This window comes from Ictidomys tridecemlineatus, chromosome 3 (genome assembly GCF_052094955.1).
Source record: "Ictidomys tridecemlineatus isolate mIctTri1 chromosome 3, mIctTri1.hap1, whole genome shotgun sequence".
NCBI lineage: Eukaryota > Metazoa > Chordata > Mammalia > Rodentia > Sciuridae > Ictidomys > Ictidomys tridecemlineatus.
Window position 1 is genome coordinate 159259527 of NC_135479.1, and position 21846 is coordinate 159281372.

The 21846-nt window shown below is 37.8% G+C and overlaps 1 protein-coding gene and 1 long non-coding RNA gene across 2 annotated transcripts; one reads left to right on the forward strand and one right to left on the reverse strand.

Annotated features, from left to right (window-relative positions):
- Positions 1–2548: 2548 nt before the first annotated feature.
- Positions 2549–6894, forward strand: LOC144375880 (uncharacterized). The gene is made up of 2 exons (XR_013435731.1): positions 2549–2637; positions 6581–6894. It is a non-coding gene; the product is annotated as an uncharacterized LOC144375880 (long non-coding RNA).
- A 3159-nt stretch (positions 6895–10053) lies between these two features.
- Positions 10054–11134, reverse strand: Ccdc54 (coiled-coil domain containing 54). Its single transcript, XM_005335574.3, has one exon. It carries the CDS (start codon positions 11038–11040, stop codon positions 10054–10056), a length of 987 nt encoding a protein of 328 aa, XP_005335631.1. The 5' UTR covers positions 11041–11134.
- Positions 11135–21846: the final 10712 nt, after the last annotated feature.

The window sequence follows — 21846 nt, forward strand, 5'->3', positions numbered from 1 at the left end:
TTACAATTTTTTTTTTTTAAAAGAACATGGTTAGAAAAATCCAAGACGATAGAGGTAGAAACCTGGTGATTCCTTGCTCAATTGGGGGTTTATCTCATTGGAGGTGGGGCTGATTTGGCACATGATAATGGTTAATTTTCACAGACGTCTTCATGTCCTTTCAGTTGTATGTCCAGGAAAGGGTCCGATTTTAAAGACACACACAGAACAGAGGAGTTTGGGATGGAGATGAATTTCAGAGATTTGCCAAACTGGGATCTTTCTCTGCTTAGGGACTGAAAAAGAGCACACTGGGAAGAGGATCAGGAGTAGCCGAGCCTCATCATGTCCACACATGTCTTTCTTGTCCTTAAAGGATATTCTGCACTTTGAGTTAATGAGCAACCAGAATACTTGGCAGGGGAAATTTCACTCCTGATTAAAAATTCCATTTGTCTCTGAGCTGTTTTAGTAAAGCGAAAGAGAAATGAATCTGAGACTACCTAGTTCTTCCTCATTCAGATGAGTCAGAAAGAATTGAATATAATTTTTTTTTCAGTCTTCTTTGGCTGCTGAGTCATATAGTATTCTCAAAGTTATAAATACATTGAAATTAATTTCACAATTGTGGAAGTTCAAAACTGAATTTTTTTTTCTAAGTAGAGAGAAGGAGAGCTATGTGAGCTACCTTGTCTCAGATTCAATAATTTCCAAACATATGAAATTTTTGTATAATTATTTGTCAGTGTTTTTCTTGACTCTCATTTAATTATTACAGATGACAGAGTTATAATCAGTGTTTCTGCAAAACAAGCGTATTCTAAGAAGCATTTTCAGCAAATTACAAAACAACCCACAACCTCCTATCTTTCCTTAGAAATTAAAAAAAAAATTAATTTGTCTGGAACCACAGAGGGACCAGAATATTAGAGCAAGTAAAGAGAATAAAATTAGATTAAGACCCTTTTCATATATTTTCTCAAGGTAGACCATTCTGTTCTCAATTGAGAGACTATTAAAAAATAAGCAAGTGAAAACACCTATAGCTCAGGTTATTTTCCTCAGTGAATTTTGTCTTGTTCTATTCACTTGTTTTTGAAATTCAGATTAAGGAATATGCAGTTGTTGTCATTTAAACAAAATAAAACCTATGATTAAATATTATTCTGTATATGATTAGTTGTGTGGAAAAAATAGGAATTGGAGTTAAAGAGAGAGAGAGAGAGAGAAGTATGTGCAGAGAGTATCATAGAGAAAATGACTAAAAACCAAAAGAGAGAGAGAGAGAGAGAGAGAGAGAGAGAGAGAGAGAGAGAGAGCATGAACCCAAAGTATTTGAGAAATTTATTGGAGGACTAACCTAAAAAGTTAATCAGAGTGGAGAGAGATGTGGAGTTGCAGTCTGGCTGCTGGCCTGGGGAACAGAGCTTGGTGATTGGAGGAGGCAGTAAACATCACAAGAGGAAGTTGGAGCAGGAAGCCAGGGATGATCAGAAGCCCAGTCAGGAAGAAGAGGGCAGGTCAGACACTGAGGTTCAGGGGTGGGAAATGGATGAGGGTGGGGAGAAAATCGCACATGACCTTGGCTAGCAAGTCCACATGGGCTACTACACCATGCTGAAAAAAAGTGAGATGGAAGGAAGCAGAGGGGAGAAACACGGTGACAGATGGGAAAAGGAAAGGGCAAAAAGTTGGCAGAAACACACAAGTAGAAATAGTAACCTCATCAAAACCCAGGAAAAGTGATATGTTTTAAAGAGGGTGCAAAGGATGACAAGCTAAAAGTGATTCACACGATCTTACATTTTGAGTGTGTTAATACATTTCCTGTTAAACTCTGTTGTTCTCTTGATTGACAGGTTTTGCAGTAGATTATCATTGTCCTTTAAAGCTCATATAAGCTACTTAAAGATTATTCACTGCTCTTCAACTTTTTAGAAGTGTACCATCTGAGACTTCTACCAGAAGTATGTGCATGGGGGATGGAATGGCTATTACTATTAACTATTTTTTAATCTATAGCTACAATAACAAAAACATCATAACTGGCAGTAGACAAGTAAATTAATCAAAATTTTATAGATCTTTAGTCTATCTGAATATCATACATACATACATACATACTTAATACATATATCTATCTACATCTATATCTATATCTATATCTATATCTATATCTATATCTATATCTATATCTATATCTATATCTATATCTATACACACACACCCCCATATCCCTGCACACATACATAAGTGTGTACATATATATATTGCCATATATTATTAGCACCTGATCAAAGGCTCAGATAATTAAAGACCAATGTGGCAAATTCTGGGGCTGAGAAAGGCCAGAGTTTCAAAGATAATAAAATAATAACTGTCTGATCTGGGGAAGGAGGCTTGTTTGACAGCAGTAATGGTAGATTCCTAATTTTGATCAATGTACTATACTATTTTATAAAATATTAGGGATTCTACTCAGAGGATGAGAGATACAGTTAAACATGTCTTTGACTGCTAGATCAGTGCATTTTCCCTTACATATAAGTATTCCTTTAACTGTCAGGATCAAAGGATTGGCATAACCTAAAGAGCACAAGATCCATTATCTGGAACATTGGAATCTGGTCTGGACTGTCATAACCTGGGTAACTTTAGGTAAGTCACTTTTGCCTCTGGATCTTAGGTTCCTTCTCAGCAAGTTGGACCAGATTTCTGTCTTCAGTCTTTTTTCTTCCTCAACATACTGGACATATAGCTTCAACCTTGTCTATTCAGTAGTAGTAGTAGTAGTAGTAGTAAAACATAGTAGTAGAATTATATAGAACAGTAGCTGAGTCCTTACTATGTGTTAGGTGCTGAGCTAAGCATGTTTCTAATTTTATCCCTAGCACATAATTGTGTATTATAGTTTATTATAGTCCACAGTTTGGAGACAAGAAAACTGGTTCAGAGAATTTAAGAAATTCAGCAAGGACAATGGGTAGCACAACATCCATTAATTCAGGCCTATCCAATATTTAGGTGCTTGTTCTTAGTCTCTACATTATGCTGCTCCTCATTGTCACAATTCTGTAACGGGGAGGGACAAGGTCATGTCCCCCAACCCATGGACATATCATGATATTGGGGAGGGATTAATTTGAAGACTCTGCCAGGAGAATTAAAAAATCTGGGTTGTGGTTCCTCCTATTTGCACATCACTGAACTAAGTAATCTTTAAGCTTCTTTGCATAGCTAATCTTTTATGACTTTGAGATTCTGCTGCAGAGAAAGGAGAAAATTCCTATTGCTACCACTTGTACTAGGTTGCATCTAGTAAATTCCATTGCTTTTTGTTGTTTTCTGATAGCCTGCATAAATTTACCAGTCATCAGTTCCTCTTTGTCTCCTTCAATAACTCATTGTCTTCAGAGCAGCCTCTGATCAGAAACTTCATTAAGTCAGCTCTGATTTGTCTTCTGATCATACCTCTGAAATAACATATTGAAAATGCTAGCTGGGTCACCGATGGTGCTCCTCTAATTGGGCTGCCATAGGCATGATTTCGTTCACATTGCTCTAACAACAAATAACCATGCCACTGATGGCTGTGATCCAATTACAGCCTGCAAACCAAGCAATTATTACCTTTATGTTTGGTAAATATAAGTTGACTGAGGGTCACTATAAGTGAGAGTGGTACGCACGTTTTGAGTTTCTGATGTCTGAAAGGTGTGTCGCCCTTTCCATCAGGATATATTGGACTGGGAGAACACCCCTTCCGAAACTATTAATGGGAAGAATACATCATTAGAATCAAACTTTCACCTGGTCACATTTTTCATGCATTTCTTTCTCTATCCTAGAAGAGAGTGGGGGAGCAGGGAAGGATCTAAAAATAGGTGGAATCCTTCACTAAAGGGAAAAAAAAAATTGGGAGACTCCTGTTGAGAGCTGTTCCTAGAAGATGGGGCAGATTCCTCAGAGCTAAATTTAAGTGGAGAGTAGATAAAGGATGATCACACGTTTGATTAAACTGCCCGAGGAGGCACTGCTGTTTTTACGTTTTTCAGAGCACCTGGTGTGGTGTGCACCTCTTCCTGGTAGGGGTGTCCTTACTGTAGGAAGGCTGCAATAGAACCTCAGCGGCTTCTCAGTCCCCTGGGGTTTTCTTTTACTGTCTCTTCTTCTTTTTTCTATCCCACCTCTGCCTCTTGCTGGGATACATCTCCTCGTGCTCCATATCCTTGCTGAAGCTTTGAAGTCCCACTAGAGCCACACTCCTCTGCCTACATTTTCCTTGGGTCCCACCATTGCCCTGCTCCACCAACACCTTCTGCCACATATCTAACAGCTCGAAAAGGCTTGGAGATTCATGTTTCTCACACATGATTGTTTTCTAAATAGATTTATTATGGTTTGCATCAAGACTCACATGTTGAAGGCTCATTCTCCAGCCGCCTCTGGTGTTATCAGAAGGAGGTGGAGACTTTAGGATACAGGGCCAGTGAAAGGAAGTCAGGTCATTGGAGTGTTCCTTGAAGGGGAAGTTGGGACCCAGCCCTTTACTCTCTCTTTTTGTTTTCTGGCTGCCATGAGGTGAGCAGCTTTGCTCCACTATGTGCTTCCCTCCATGAAGTACTGCCTTGCCACCGGCCCAAAAGTCCTAGGGCCAAGTGACTATGAAATGTCTGAAACCATAAGCCAACATAAACCTTTTCTCCTTTAGGTTGATGATCTCAGGTCATTTGTCACAGCAGTAGAAATATGACTAACACAAGATTGTATTCCAAAAGATAAACTAGGGAGCAAAATCTGCAATTTTTGCTCCTACCCTATTTCTTCTATTTCTTTCATTATTTATTGCATGCATACATTTTCACAAATTCTCTTTCTTGTATCTAGCCTGCAATTCTTCATCATGGTGAGAGACTTGGACCCTACTTTAGTCCTTATTCCCTGGATATTCTTCGCATCCACTGAAACCCTTGTCTCCTTTCTCACTCCCAAATCCCCCCACTTTAGCTTCCCATTTCTAGATTTCCTACCTTGGCCCCAAACTTAGTTCCTGTTCTGTGTCTCTTGATCTCCAAAGTATCTTCTACTAGAACCATCAATGTGTGAAGTGTTTACTCCACCATAAGATATAAGACAGAGCAAGGAGAGCTGAAAACCTGATCCAGCTGTCAGTACTACTGCTCTACAGTTAGGTTCCCAGACAGACTTTGGCATGGGAAAGAACAGAAATTTGGCTCTGTAGTTTCCTTAATACCATTACCTCAGGTGCACTATTGTTCAGTCTTCTTTTACAGGTTGGCAAGAACCCAACACTAATGCTATTTCTTTGTGATATGCATTACGAACTTTAAACCAAGGATAAACATATGAAGTTTCAGAGCATAATATGTTGATACACTGGGGACAATTTGCATTTTGGAAGAGTATATAGGAAAATATAGGACAAATATGGACAAAGTTGAATATATGTGACTTCAAACATTAGCTTTTAGGAATAGCAATTTTTTTTCCTACATGGGTCTTGAATTGTGTCCTATGAAAATACTGTTTTACATGAGGTATGTGGGTTTTTAAGTTCCAAATCTAAATAACAGGCCAACATTGACAATTGGAAAGAACATCATTTAAAAGAATGTTCCTTCAGGATAGGACTGGTGTCTTTTCACCTCTATTTGTTCACACCTAGCTCAGCTAGTTCCTGGCATAGAGTCAGATTTCAATAAATGTTGATGAATGTTGTTTTTAAATAAACAGAATGCTCTTGGTGACTATGTCTATTGAAGCAAGTATTCCTAACAGAACTAAATTATTTATCTTAAAATCAGCCTCTCTTCTTCTAAGTCCTTTTCTTTGTTGCTTATTTATACAGTGTGCAATTAAATGTTGGCGATGATGGAATATTGGTTGAATGCCCAGACCAAGAGGAAAGATTCACATCCTGTCTTATTTGAATATCACACTATCTTTGGATAAGGGAGTCAAGAGTTGGTTTGGAGCTTTTGTATTTAGTTTGTCACTTTGTTCATTATTTGTCCAGCATCCTTTCTGGTTGATAAAAGGAGGCACAGTCCCAGTGGGAGCTCTTTGAGGCAGGGCTTCTGTTCTGTTCATCTTTATGCCTCCTATTAACACTCCTATAACACCCTTTCCTTTAGTTAGAGAGGCAAGGAAATGACCACTGTTTGTTAAGTGTCTACTAAATCAGGAACTGTTCTGGGCAGATTATACAAATGGTTTCATTTAATCATGCAGAAGTCTTAGGACATCAATTATTCTTAAGAGTTGAGAAAACGGACGAACACTAGGCTCAAGGAATTTGCCATATTCACATAGTTATGAGCTTCATCATTGTACACTCAACCACTAGGAGAGTGCCCACATTATATATGTTGAGCAAGTAAGTGAACATATGCTACAGTCTGTTCTGAGATGAAAGTCCTAATTCTGAACACTACTTAGTGTTGTCTCCCCAATCGATATGCTCTATTTTAAAGCAACAACAATGATTTGAGATGTTTTGGTGAACGTACAATGTTTTTCATGTTTGACTTATACATAACAGACATTCATCTAATTATATTTATATACACTTTTTTCATAGACATCCAAGTGGAGAAGTTGAGTGATCATTTAGATCAAAATCTCAGAGGGTCCCAGGAGAGGCTGGATTAGAAGTCCTTTGAGTTGAGAGTCATTAAATCAAAGTATCAAATATTTTAAGGGAAGATTAGTGGCAGAGGAATCATCTGAGAAAACTGAGGAGGATCTGCAAGAAGGGGAGAGAACCAAAGACAGCATTGTTATGAAGACATGATCCTGTCAACTGTGGAGAGAATGGGAGAGAAGAAGATGGGCACAGGGACAGGGACTGTGGGCCTCCTATTCAAAAAGGACGGCAGGAAATTGGCAAGCGAAGAGGGGAAACAAGGATGAGGCAATCAGGTGGATGTTTTTGGAAAGTTGAATAGAGAATTATTTGAAAAGTGGTAAGATGGAATAAAGAAGAATACCTAAGGAAGATACTGTAAACCACTGGAAGAGCAACTGGGCAAGAGACACACCACTTCCTCTGAGGCAGGATGTGAGAGGTAGGTGTATTGAAAAGCAAGTCATGGGAAAAGTGATTTGCTCATATTATAAGTTCAATTATAATTTTAACAAGTTATGTGAGATCTTGTTAGGGTAATGATAATAAATGGCTCAAAAGCAAAATCCTCCCTTTCCTCACAGGGAACTTAATGCATAAACAGGACAAACAGAGAAGCACAATTCACAATAGCTAAACTGTGGAATCAACCTAGATGCCCTTCAATAGATCAATGGATAAAAGAAATGTGGCATATATATACACAATGGAATATTACTCAGCAATAAAAGAGAATAAAATCATGGCATTTGCAGGTAAATGGATGGAGTTAGAGAAAATAATGCTAAGTGAAGTTAGCCAATACCCCCAAAAAACAAATGCCGAATATTTTCTCTGATATAAGGAGGTTGATTCATAGTGGGATAGGGAGGGGGAGCATGGGAGGAATAGACGAACTCTAGATAAGACAGAGGGATGAGAGGGGAAGGCAGGGGGCATGGGGTTAGAAATGATGGTGGAATGTGATGGACATTATTATCCAAAGTATATGTATGAAGACACGAATTGGTGTGAATGTACTTTGTATGCAACCAGAGATATGAAAAAATTGTGCTCTATAATGTAATAAGAATTGTAATACATTCTACTGTCATGTATTTAAAAAAAAAGAAAGAGCTAAAGGAAAGATCTGACAAAAAGAAAAAATGTTTGAGATCATGAGAAAATCATGTAGTCACCTTCTTTCCCTCTGGGTAAAAAACAGGTTAAAATGAATATGGTGGGGGGCTACGGTTGTAGCTCAGTGGGTGTGAGGCACTGGGTTCGATCCTCAGCACCACATAAAAGTAAATAAATAAAATAAAGACATTCTGTCCATCTACAACTAAAAAAAATTTTTAAAGAAAAGAACGTGGAGGAAATTCCTGAAGAGAAAAATGAGATCCATATAAGGTTTGAAATAATAGCCAGTCAGTACTATGCATGTCTAGAACACTTGGTGGCTTTCATTTCCCATGCTCCCTATCCGCCCTTACTCCTGTGCACGTGTTTGTCGTCCCTTCTTCCTGCCACATTGCCCTCGCCATCTCCTTCTTACCTTACCTCCTTACAGCAAGCCTCAACCCCCTTTCTTCTCTGACACTGGGGGTACTTATTACCTGGCTCTCAGCTGCCCAACCCATCTGCCATGCATCAGGGTTTTTGGGGACATGTTTTATCTATCCCATTCAATGCTGTGTATCTAAGTCAGGGAATGTCTTCTACTGTTCTCTTGTCCTCCACCACCTCTTGAAAAAAATTTTACTAAATTAACATAATTCCCTTTTTACAGATGAGAGAATACACCTAGCTGAGATTAAACAATAGAATTTACAAATGTAGGATTTAGAATTGAAGTTCAAAATGCACCTCGTGTGATCCCCAAGCCTATGTTCTCTTCCTAAACTGTTTGTCCTTCTTGAAACTTAGTGGCAGGGGAAGGGGCCATGTGAAAGGAGAAGGGTAAAAACATAAGCTAATCCACAAAGGCTCAGATGACCCCAGGAACATCAGCTGAGTCACTTTGTTTCCTCTTCCAGAAGGATTTGTGATGCCATTGTCCTGTCATGACTTCCATTCCCTGGTTACTCTCACCCTGTGAGACTCACACTCAGTGTGCTCAAGTAGGGATCTAGCTGTTCCTTAGGGTATCTATGAACATATACATAGAGATTACTAATGCCATTACCAGAATAATCATAGGTTACATTGTAAGCACAGTTATCTCATTCAGAACAAACCCATCTAATATATACCCTTGCTTTTATTAGGTATATTGCAAATTGACATATCTTAAAAGCAATTGTGTACATATCATATCTGTATATTTGAAAAGAGGGATCAAATAAAATGTATTTATAATTGAAAACAATGTGGTGTACAATTACAGTGACTCAGGCAACAGACCAAGTTGTGTCTTATCATATGTCTGCCCTAGTTTTTACTGTACCCAGGTGAGATTCTTTCTTTTTTTGGAACTGGATGGCTCTTAGCTACTTTCCAAAGCCCACCTTTCAAAATATTAGCTAATAATAATTAAAAGTAGTACACTTACAAAGAACATTTGTAGTTTAACAACGTAGGACCCCCAAAGAAATGACTATTGGTAGATTTCATTCACTGATTTAAGCTGTGAAAGAAAATTTTAGTTTTTTGGTATGATATTTGGAGAAATTATAGTCAGTACATGGCAACCTTCTATTATGTCTAAAAATGAAGTCTATTCTGATTATATGGTTTATACAAAAATATGCCTTGTTGTATAGGAGTTATGGTCTTTTACTGTCAAGATTTAATTTAGTTTAAAAAAATCCCTCCTTAGATCTTCCTTTTTGCTCTTGTATCAAACATACAGGACATGACATGTGAAAATATAAGAATTACCTGGAAGCAAGGGAAGCCTTTTCCTTATCTATTATCTGGTAGAGGTGACGCTGAGGTTGAAAGGAAAGCCCATTTTTTTTTTGTAATTAATATTTTCCTTGTAATAACCTGGCCTTTTGATCTCCTTCATTTTTACAGTGCTAACTAATAGCCTTGACAACAGGTCCCTTTTTACTTTATGTCTTTGAAAGATTTGTCCTTAGAGTATGTCTCTTGTATCACAAATTTTATCTATAAAGGGTGTAAACAACTGATTTGGGGGCTCCCAAGCGGTTTCCCATTTCCTTTTGCCTCCCTTTATTCTCTGCTTGCAGTAATCTATAAAAATGGACACAAGAGAAGTCCTTATGGATTGCCTTTGAGAAAGCAAGATATTGATAGAAAGTGGATCACAGCAGTCCAAGGGGATGATTCGCCTGCACTTACTGTAGACGTACTCAAACTTTGCAGATGGTGGGACCACAGGGAGCAAACTACAAAGGAATTCACAGCCACCACAACAATATGTGTTTGCTTGGAGCAACCAGGTTACATTTATTTGGTACCAAGCAAAGTGGAGAATAACCCTATAGTCGAGTTACTTCCTCTTTTGAGGAACCAAAAAGGCAGTAAATGTAGTTGAAAACAGAGAGACAGATTGTGGTCAAGCTTGTAATTGGTCCAGTGAGTGAACAGTCTCTCTTGGGAATGATCTGTGGTTCCTCAGGAAAGATGACTGGCCTAGAAAGAAGCCACTGGATGAACTCTTCTAACTTGGTAGCACTAAGGAAAAACCTCCACTTTCCTCCATGAACAAAAGTTAGCTTGATCCATGTTCCAAAGTCTGGGTAAATATAAATATTTGACCTTGCCTTTTTTAAGCTTCTCGATGCCGTTTTTATGTTACTTTCCTTCAGAGTTTCAATTTGAGGAGAAACTGGTTTTTCCTCAAGATGACCAGTGGGCTCTGGATAACTGGGCATTTTCTCTGGTTCTGCTGGAGAGATTTCAGAATCTTTGGATGCTGACGTGTTCTTTGAAGTTTCTGATTGTATGTATTTATGAAGCAATTCTATGATTTCTTTACCTCTTTCTCCCTTCAGGACTTCTAAACAATGTGTGCTGGGGCAAGAACTCTGGTTTTCCAGCTCTGAAACCTTCTTCTTTAAAGCATCAATGTCTTTTTTCATAGAGAGGATATCTTTGGTGGCTGTGTCTTGTTTGTCTTCATTAACAGTCATCCTGGTTTCTAGGACCTCCATCTGCTTCTGATAATGGTCAATCTTTTCCTGGATTTTTGATACTGCACTGACAATATCGGTCATTTGGCCGAGGAGTTCAATTTGGGAAATTTTAATATCTTGCAGCATTACTGTAAGGTTCATTTCTTCATCCAAACTGACATCATGTTGATCACCACCACAGGAAGTCATTGTTGGATATCTAGTTGAATCTGGGTGCTGGATCTTACGTTTTTGGTAAACATTTTTAAGAGATTTTCTGATCTTGCAGAGATTTGAAGTCCACATATGTCCAGCAGCTGCTTTTGCCCTTTGGGTATGAAATCTGTACATCTTTCATTGCGAAATAAGATGCAAGGTATTGGCAAATGTGATCGCAGGAAGACGTAGTGTCAGAATGAAATGACCTTCTTTTGCTATTTGCTGGATTTCTTTCCTGGTAGCTGCATAGAAAGCTCTATTGAGAACAGCCAAGGCAACAACGGGTACTCTTAGTTGTTAGCTTCTTCATAGGTGGCCCAACTGGAGAATTCTGTGAAATAATGGTCAGCTGCATGGAATCCTTCCAGGGGTAATAATTGGCCTGATGCTTGATGTCACAATGTCTGCTGGTTTAGAACTTATTTAAGCATATTACAGTGGTTCTCAAGATTTTGTCACAGAACTCTTTTTTTCACTTGTAAAAATTATTGAGGACCACAGAGTTTTTCTTAATGTGAGTCATAGCAATTGATATTAAACATTACAAATTAAAACCAAGAAAGCCTTAATTAATTTTTTAAAAAAATGATTGAATACTAATCTACATGACATATTTTTGTGAAAAATAATAGTTTTTTATAGAAAAAATGAGAAAAGTGACTTATTGATTTACATATCTGTAAATGTTTAAAATGCCTGGATTTATAGATGATACCTACAGTCTCCTACCTGTTTTTTCATTTGTGATATGTTTTGGTTAAGTGTATGAAAACAAAATGGCCTCTGGAGATATGTAAATTGAAAGGGGAAAGAGTATCTTACCAGTCTTTTCAGATAATCGAGGATATTATTCTTTGCTATTCCACCAAAATTCGACAAATAATAATTTTTTACTAGTTAGTCTCTCCAGAAAAGTCTGAGTGAGGGAAATGGAAAATATTGAAGAATGATATTGACCAAATCATATTGCCATATCCTGTGTACATACAAATATGTAACATCCAACCTCACTATTATATGTAATTATCATGTATCAGTAAAAATATAGAAAAGAGTATAAAGTTAAATTTTAAATAGATTAACATTTTAATTATAATTAAAAGTAAATTATAAGCAAAAAGCAGTCTTTGAGTATTAGGAAGAGTTCAAGCTTATGGTAGCAGATATAGATTTTCCAAAATTCTAATTTTGGCTCAGAAGCTTCAATTTTATAAAGTGTGTTGTTTTCCTTGAAGTGATAGGTTCTCCACTTCAATTTTTGTGCAAAATGCTTGCCAAATGCTGAAATCTGAATACTATTGTTTGTTGCCAGCTATTTTTTTTTTCCCTAACCATAAATGGTCCTTCATGAAAAAATGGCTAGTTCAGTTTGTAACTAAAATAAGTACTTTTTCTCTGGATAGTCATTATACTTTGGGAAAGCAGCAAAAGTACTTTATTCATGCTTCCCATTATATCATATATACTATAAAAAAGATGTATTAAAGAATTGAGATTTAAGATCTTTCTTTTTTTTTACTACTTAATCAAGAGCATCTTGAGTAAAAAATGTTTTCTTGTATTTTTTCTGTTTGAGTGGTGTAGAATACAATGTTTATTGGCCACTACCTTGGTTTTTGCCAAGGTGTCATCAATTTTATCCATTGTTGCTTTTGCAGTGGACTTTTCAAAGTGCAAATTAAAAAAGACAAATGATATCCTGGTATTAGTTAAAAATAGTTTTGTCCGCTATATGTTACACTTTGAGAACCATTACCTTAGAGATTAAAAATAACATCATACATTTCTCATGTGTCTTTTTATAGGTTTTTCTAAATAGCAGTCCTTAAAATCAAACCTGTTGAAATACTAAATAATACTTCCCCAATTTTATATATTGAAGTAAAGGCTTAATTTTATTCTCTAAACATTAAGACTGAAAATTTTGGAATTAAAATGACATGATACCTGGATGTCTCTCATGGAGTAGTACTTTTCTATTCAAGAGGATTTAAATTTTTTTTTTTTTTGGATTGGTGCCAGTTCCAATCTTCTACTAAATGACTATTAATTCTCTTATTTGTGCCAAATTGCGCGGTGAGTTTTGGCCCAGGTTTTGGTATGAACTCTGAACTTGGCCAAAAGTAATTTATGAATTTTGGCTCGTCAACACTATCTGGGATTTTACTTTACTCTCCTATCTTTGAATTGCTATTTAGTAACCTTTCCAAAATGTTCAGAAACCTTTCCAAAATCTTGCTGAGGAAAAATGTTCTGCAGGAGGCCGGCTACTACAGGAATGGTACTCAGGGCCAGAAAGGTTCTCTTTCAGAGCTGTTCCATTTACCTGGGCCAAGACCATTGTATCCATCAGGCTCCACAGACACAGTGCTTAGGGCTTGTGAAGTTTCCAATAAAATGACTTGAGAGCAGAAAGAAAAAAAAAAAAAGCAAGTGCTCAGAATACTAAAAGAAACCTGCAAGATTGAAACAATAAATATTTAATTAAATGTCTCTGAAATGTACTATATCATCTTCATTAATTGTTAAATTTAGTACTATTAATATTTCAGTACATTTGGAGGAGCTTTGTAGATTAGGTATTTTTACTTTATAAGAATTCCCAATTAAATTAGAGAGATTGCTTGTAGTAATTACTCCCTCCAGATTAATAACAGCCAGTCTTATTGGGCGTCTACCAGGCACTATTACATATATCGCCTTATTTAACTGAAGTTCAGAGATGTCAAGTAACTCTCCTATGGGAATATATCTAAAAAATGGGCAGAGCCAGATCTTACATTCTTACATTCTAGGTCTAGAGTCCACATTTTTACTTCTACTGCCACACAATTGTGATTAAAAAATATATTTGTCACAACCCAGGAAGAGATGGACATTTTTTTTTTAGTCTTAAAAGCACACTATGTATTTATAAAAGGCTTCATTTTATTGAAACTTTATTTGTTTAGCAATATAAGAAGACTAAAGCTTTAGCTGTTTATTTTATTTACCAGAACCATTTGATGCAGAAATTCATAACATCTTTGGGAGCTGAATTAGTCTAATTCATAAGTTAGAATGCACATTAGAGCTTATTCTTGCCTTACTATAGTAATAGTATAAACAACTGGAATAAAAAAAACAATCATTTAAAAGTTCACAACCAAAATTATTCTGATTATTTTATAATACAAATTAATCTTGTAGGTTTGATACCAACACCAACCCTTCTGAGTTTCTAGCTGCAGGTCTTGCTAGTTGGTGTTTTTGAAGGGAGCCCAGTCCACTGGGATTTGTTAGTTAGAAGCTGTCGTGGGAGGATCTAAGCCTGGGTGAAATTGCGAAGGCAGTCAAAAAGTGAATGAACAATGGGAAATGAGCTGACTTCCCCTCTTAGGGTCGCTGCCAGGGAGACATTTGGGAATAAAATACCATGCTAGATTGGAGCTTAGTGGGAGACTGCCTGAGGAAAAATGTTCTCCCAGAGCCCAGCTCACTGGAGAAAGGTATTTGGAGCTATAGAGGTTGGAGCATGAATCTGGCCCATGACTGACTCTGCCTTCAGCATGCTGTTAACCTCACATGTGCCTGGAGAATAGGATAATAGCAGCACCTCGTTGGCAGAGTAGTTCTGAAGATTAGAGTGCTCAGTATTTGTAAACCCCTTTCCTCCCGCTCTGTAACCACCCCCTCCTCACTTCCCTCCTGCAAATGAAAGAAGGAAATGGCTCAGAGTTCCAACTCAGCTCACTGTTGCCATCTCTTGCTGTGCTTTTCTCTCTCTTAACATGACCAAGACATGCAGCGGTTGCTCACTGTTCAATATAATGATTGAGCATCTTGATTGGAGACACCCGGCTGCCGCTGACGAGGCCAAACAGGCACTCTGTCTCCTGGTTCAGCTTCTCAGCCAGCCAGGGTGTCAGGCAGACGGTGTGGAATAACCTCCACAGAGACAGCTCTAATAGTAAATAATATTTATTACTCGACACTGCTGTGTTTGGGTACACAAACTGTAAATTAATTATGATAGAGTCCATATTATCTGTATAAAAGGCACCCTAATTTACATTCCTTTTTAATATGTTTTCTTGAGTGGGAGAGAAAGGATAGTTACAGGGATCCTGCCAGCAATTGGGCACTTTGGAATCTTCATGTTACACCTTAGTTACCTGCTATTCCTCGTGTGCCCTTCATGGTGGCAACTGTGAAAAGTTATTGAGTCTTTAATTTCCCCACCAAATTTGGGGAACACGTTCATAAGAATCTACTGCCCCTATCCCAGCCCCTGCAACACCTGAGTATTATCTGTCACTTGCAGGATGGGATAAAACAGGATTAAAACAGGAAACAGGAAGTCCTTTTTCAATTTGATCAGAGTAGCTGACCCAAGGAGATTAGAATGTATTAATTAGTTTCCATCTGCTGTTACACAAGCAAAGTATTTGGGAAGGGTCCGAAGGTGAAGCCATCTTCTACTTTGCTTTCTTTTTTTTTTCCCACGAGAAATATAGAGAATTGGATGAAAACCAGAGCAGTTTTACTGGACGAAGACCAGGAACTAGAGGAAAGCAGAGGCAGTATTTGAAAGGCGGGCAGGGTCTGAGGTAGCGAAGATAGGTGACCAGCTGAGGGAAGTGCTGTGGCCAGGGACACTGACAAGGCAAGCTGGTTGGAGTGACACTTGGGTACATGAGAGGTCCATGTGTGCTCTGTGGTGTCACGTCAGTGAAGACATGTTAAAATCACATGAAACCAAAAATTGGTGAACACTCTCAAAGAAACGAGGGAATGTTAACATAGTATTTGGTAATGACAACTTACTTTTCCACTATGACTAAAATTGTATGGTCTCTTTCTAGAATGCTCCCCCCGCCGCCCCGCCATTTATATCCTTCACCCCATCTTCTAGAGGGAGTATCATCCACACTGCTTTCCTTGTTCTGCTTGTTCAGATTCTCTTTGTTGTCTCACCAGTGCTCCCAACTGGTTCTTCGTCTCTACCTAGCAGTGACTTACATATCAGGTTGTCATTGTTGGTGAGCCTAACTCCCCGCTAACCTCTGAGTCTCTTCTTGAGTAGAAGACTTGCTTCAGTGCTTCCAATGTCACAAATCCTGACATAGGTTGATACTTAGTAAATCTTTCTCCAATGAATGAATGAATGCCCCCATGGATAATTGTCAAGATGTCCATTAGGTCTCTTCTGAGCCTATTTCTATGGGTGGTAGGAAATATATTGCTTTCCTCATGAGGGGAATAACTTTTCTCGCATCCTGGGGGATCATTTAGCAATTTCAGGATAGGGATTTAATAATTACTTCCCCAAAGACCTGAAGCAGTTAAGTGTCAGGAGAGGTAATTTGAGATCAAGGAGATGAAGGTAATTATGCACCTGGAAACAGCAATGGCATGGATAATAGAGAGAGCCCAGAAACGTTGGTAACAGGGCTGATGTTAATGCATTGATCCTAGAGGTGACTGATACATAGCATACTTCCCCCTGTGCAGCATATTAAGTCTTTTAGGCCTCTAGAGAACCACAAGTAATCAGTATTTTCTCCTAGCCCCTGTGGAATTGCCTGGGAATACATTTGTCATACATTTAGGTACCCAGTTACTTATCTCTATATTTATGTCATCTTATACTCTGAACTCTAAATTTAAAATGATCTCTCTCGAGCTTATCTAAATGTACCCTTCACCATTTAGTTCCAGAGCCCTGGGGCACATTTGTATTTTATGTAATCTCTCCTCCCTGTCATCTTCCTCCAGTTCTTTCTGTTATGCTTGGCTCTCTCTGGTAATATATCATATGAGGTTGCCTGGTTTCTGTAATTCTCAACTTCACCTTTTGGTTTCCCTTCTCAAATATTTCCTGTAAACCTCTGCTCCCGTTAGCTTATGATTGACGCTCTTCTTACAGTCCTTTATAAGTCCTGATGTGCACAATTTATGTAGTAATAAAAATAAATGGCTGGGAAAAGGAAGAGAAAGTGAAAGAGAAGTGTTTTCACACAACCATTCACCTCTTTCCTTCAATGCTGTTGGTGAATCAATGTAGTGAAAAGGTCTATTTAAACGCCTGTGTTTCGCTGAATTTTTATTGTTTAGCATACCTTTTTAGGGGAAACCAGTATATGATGAGTGCAGCACTGTCAACTTTGTCTTGTTTCTGAATTACATGGTACTTAAATGACAAAAATTAAATGACACGGAACAAATAGGAACCACATAGAAAATGGGGGCTTAAAATGTAAATAAATCCATAAATTATTAAGTATAAAAACATTACTCTTCTCCCCATCTTTTTCTTCCAGGGATCTAACCCAAAGTCTTGTATATGCCAGGCAAGCATTTTACCACTGAGCTATGTCCCCAGCCCTAATTTCCCCATTCTAGCTATGGCATACTGTGTAGTATTTTATCTGGCATGTTATTATGTTAATATGGACTTAATTTTAAGAGAACTTCTCTTCTAGTGTTTGGCTTTTCAGTGACCACCATACTTTACAGTACTTTGGGCTACAAAATCCAAGAAGCTACCTTCTTTTTTATTCTGAAATTTAAAAGATTATAGTGTAAAACATTGTACTGACTTTTCTAAATAGCGTTCACCTTGACAAACTTCGATTATTGTGCTATTTTCCTTTCCAACTGAATTTGCACTAGTATCTCAGTGAAGTAAATGTGTACTGATCCTGTGGCAGTGTTTTTCCTTCAGTTGTTGCTGTGTTCTCTATCGAGGGCATGACATTTTCCATCCCATTCCATCTATGCAATGAGAACAGCAATAATGCATGTGCTGACACTGAAGGGGCTCACAAGGATTAACATGAAAATGTTTATTACATCTAATTTTTATTTTTTAAAATTTTTATTTGTTCTTCTTTATACATGACAGTAGAATGTATTTTGACATATTACACATACATGGAGTATAACTGCCTATTCTTGTGGTTGTACATGATGTGGAGTTACACTGATCATGTGTTCATATATGAACATAGCAAAGTTATGTCTGATTCATTCTACTGTCTTTCCTATTCCCATCTCCCCTCCTTCCCTTCATTCTCCTTTCTCTAATCCAGTGAACTTTTATCCACCCTCTCCCTTATTTTGTGTTAGCATCTGCATATCAGAGAGAATATTCAGCCTTTGGTTTTGGGAATTGGCTTATTTTATGTAGCATGACAGTATCTAGTTCCATTTATTTACCAGCAAAGGCCATAATTTCATTCTTCTTTATGGCTTAGTAATATTTCATTGTGTACATGTACCACATTTGCTTTATCCACTCATCTATCAAAGGGCACATAGGTTCTATAGCTTAGCTATTGTGAATTGAGCTTCTATAAACATTCATATTACATCTATTTTTAAATTTGTATTACACCTCTTCTATAGGAACTATAAACTGTTATTATTATGCATGGTTTCTGCTTTGTTATCTTGATCTTATAATGCTCTCCTTTCTTTGTTTAAAGCTACCTGCATTTGGGGATGGGTTTATTGCTCAGTGATAGAGCATCTGCCTAGCATATGTGAAGCACTGGGTTCGATAATCAGCACCACATAAAAATAAAATAAAACAAAATAAAAAGGTCCATGTATTAATTGTGTCCATGTATTAATAATAAATAACAACAACAACAACATAAACTACCTGAATCCTTTCTCCTATATGCCTTTGGGTTTGCCAAATGTGTTCTCTCTCCTTATACATGCTGATTACCTACAAAATAGGTATATCCAAAGGCAATCATAAATGAAGTTTTCTTCTTTTTTTTCTTCCTTCTGTACCTAGGCTTTTGCAACTATGATCTAAGGGGAAAAGTATTTATTTATTGTTTTAAATGTTTATTGAAGGCTCTCTCCCTAGGAATGTGTATTACTGCTGCAATTGTCTCTAGAAAGCCAAAAGCCCACTAGAATGTAAAAAGTGTCTAGGGATGTTTAACTGTAATAGGAAGAATTTGTCTTTCTTTCTTTTCTTTTTTTGGGGGGATGTCCATCTCTTTCTGGAAATTTGAATCCTTTTCTTCTAGTCTTGAAGTAATATAATAATCAAAAAAGAGAAATGTAGAACAACAAGACAGTTCTATTAAACACTTATTTCAAAATCTCAACTTCAGTCTTAGGCATTAATGGCTATGATTCTCACTGGAACTTGTGAGAATTAATTACCACTTATTCTCGTGAGGTGCCCAAGTTTCTCCTTCATGATATGCTATAAAAGGATATCAAGTTGGCTTAAACTCTTGGGCAATTTGCATCTTAAGGTACGTAAGAATTTCTATCACAACCTCCACTGGATTTAACATTTCAATTTTTTATTATATGACACACTTTAAAAAAAATTTTTGTTTTTAGTTGTAGCTGGACACAATACTTTTACTTATTTATTTTCATGTGGTGCTGAGGATTGAACCCAGCGCCTCACATGTGCTAGGCAAGCACTCTACCGCTGAGCCACAAGCCAGCCTTTAATGGCACTCTTAAAAAAAAAAAAAAAAAAAAAGAAAGAAAAAGAACTTTTTCCTGGAAATCACATTCTTTATTTTTAGAAAGTAGAGCTGAAGTAAAATGAATGCCCAGACTCATTTTAATGATTAAGAAAGTGACATAGTTACGTAAAACAGAGGATCTGTACATTTTGGGCTCTGACGAAGAATCTGATGAAAGCTTTGCATACTTTCTCAGGAAACAGCATATACATATAAATTTGCGCATAATTTTAGAGGATTCATAGATCTCCCCTGAAGCCAGTTGTGGACACTGTAAATTATTCCCCAGGTTAAAATCCTGACAGTAAGAGAGGAGGAACAAGAATTATTCAGCTCCTGTTGTTATTAGTTTATGTGTGTTTTGCTTTTAAGGGGACTAGACCCTTTGGATGGTTTAGTTTAAGAGCTTAAAATATGTTAAGAGCTGAGTGAAGGCAGTTAATTTGGGGGACTCAAAGGAGGGAGACCTCCACGGAATATAGTGGCTCAGGAATGTTTCCAGGAATGAGATCTGGACAGATGACTGTAAGAAGAATCTTCCAGGCTGCACACACCATGGAGTCAGGGGTCCTATTTGGTTAGTTCTTCACTGTGCCTAGCATGGTACAAGCCACTGGTCACTGGGCTTTCAATAAATGTTTTATAGAGTGTCATGCCTCATTTCTAGTGATAAGCTTGAGACAAGAGAAAACAGGGCAGGAGTTCTTCATGTGACTGGGTGAATGTTGGTGGCCAGTCCAGACATCTCTGCTGATTAGTTGGGAACATGGCATAAATATTTTTATAAAAGCCATGTAGCTGCAAAATTAAATATCTTGATTGTATTGCTAAGGAACTAAGAAATAACAGAAGTGATACATTCAATACTTTATGATGAAATTTGGAAGGCTCTTAGGAATAGAGCTTGGTAATAGTGATTCCAAATATAGGAAGTGAACCTCTACACCTAATCCCCTGTAGAAGTGGGGAGCTGACATTCACTCTGGTCCCTTCAGCTTGCACTTTTTACCCCAACCCTGAGCCTCATTTCCCAGAGTGGGGAGGGAAGGGAAAATTTTTTGGGACAACTATTTTTTTTTTTTGGACCAGGGATTGAACTCAGTGGCTCTTGACCACTGAGCTACATACACCAGCCCTATTTTGTCTTTTATTTAGAGACAGGGTCTCATTGAGTTGCTTAGTGCCTCGCCATTGAACTTGGGATCCTCCTGCCTTAGCCTCCCAAGCTGCTGGGATTACAGGCATGTGCCACCATGCCTGGCTTGGGACAATTATTTTTAACTTTGACTTTTCCCTTCTGCTTTTGGACTTGCATTGTAAGTCTGTGTTATAATCCAACACAGAACCTGCTTTTTCCCTTCACCCCATTTCAGGCCTGCTCCTTCCTCTTCTTACCTGAACACAGGTGAGCTCTCTGTCTACTGAGTCATTAGGGTGGTGCAGTGAGTTAGCTCATGGCTTCCCATTATTCTGAGATGTTAATAGAACCATTGGCAATTGATTTGTTTTAATCCTGAGTGGCTGGGGGTGGTATTTTCTTTTTCCTCTGTGTAATTTACGTATCTATACATATATTTGCTTATTTTATGCACTTAATTAAAGTGGTGATGCAGTTTTTCCCTTTCAAAAGCTTGACGTACTCACAGCAGGAGTATGCCATTTCATTTCTTATTCCCTACTGATTGTTGGGAATAAAAAGATCCATGAAGTGAAGTGCTTAAGGCCCAACATGTCCCGAATGCAGAGAATGGAGACTATCACAGTCCAGACACAGACCGTGCATAAGCATGTATACAGGAAAGGATAGGTATGGTGGTAGTCCCTCCTTCTGAGACCCCAGAATTCCACAGGAGGGACAAGAATTAGCATATTCCACCTGCTCTCTCTCCATTCTAGCAAAGAAGGAGGCATGCCTTTGCCTCTTGGTGAGTTTGGAATGCTGGAACTGGACATCCCCTTCCTCCTTTCCTTTGTCTCTGGGATTTATCTGCCTGCCAAGAGCACTCTTCATTCTAACCTCCATACTATTAGCTGGATCAGGTCAGAGATGGAACGGGGCTGAAGTATGGTAATTCAGTTGACTTTTAAGGTTGGGTTATTAGGTAGACTATGTTTGCCACACATATAGGCCATACCCTTCATAAAATATTATTTTAATTTCTGATTTGCTGTATTTTTCTGCCTATTTCAATTGTTAAAGAAAGTAGGAGAGGGAAAAGCAGCAAAATTTATTCTCTTTCTTATACAGCCAACAAAAGAGGCTCATTTGTCATCATTACAACCTTTTAGTTGTAGGTAGTCACAATATCTTTATTTCATTTTTATGAAATGAGGATCGAACCCAGTGCCTCACACATACTAGGCGAGCCTTCTACCACTGAGAAACAACCCCAGCCCCTTGACTGCACATTTTTAAGCTTCTCCTTCTGTGGTATACATATGAAAAATC

What these genes read in the sequence shown, in the direction of transcription:
- Ccdc54 (XM_005335574.3), bottom strand. Translation starts at nt 11,040, where the DNA reads ATGTACAGATTTCATACCCAAAGGGCAAAAGCAGCTGCTGGACATATG.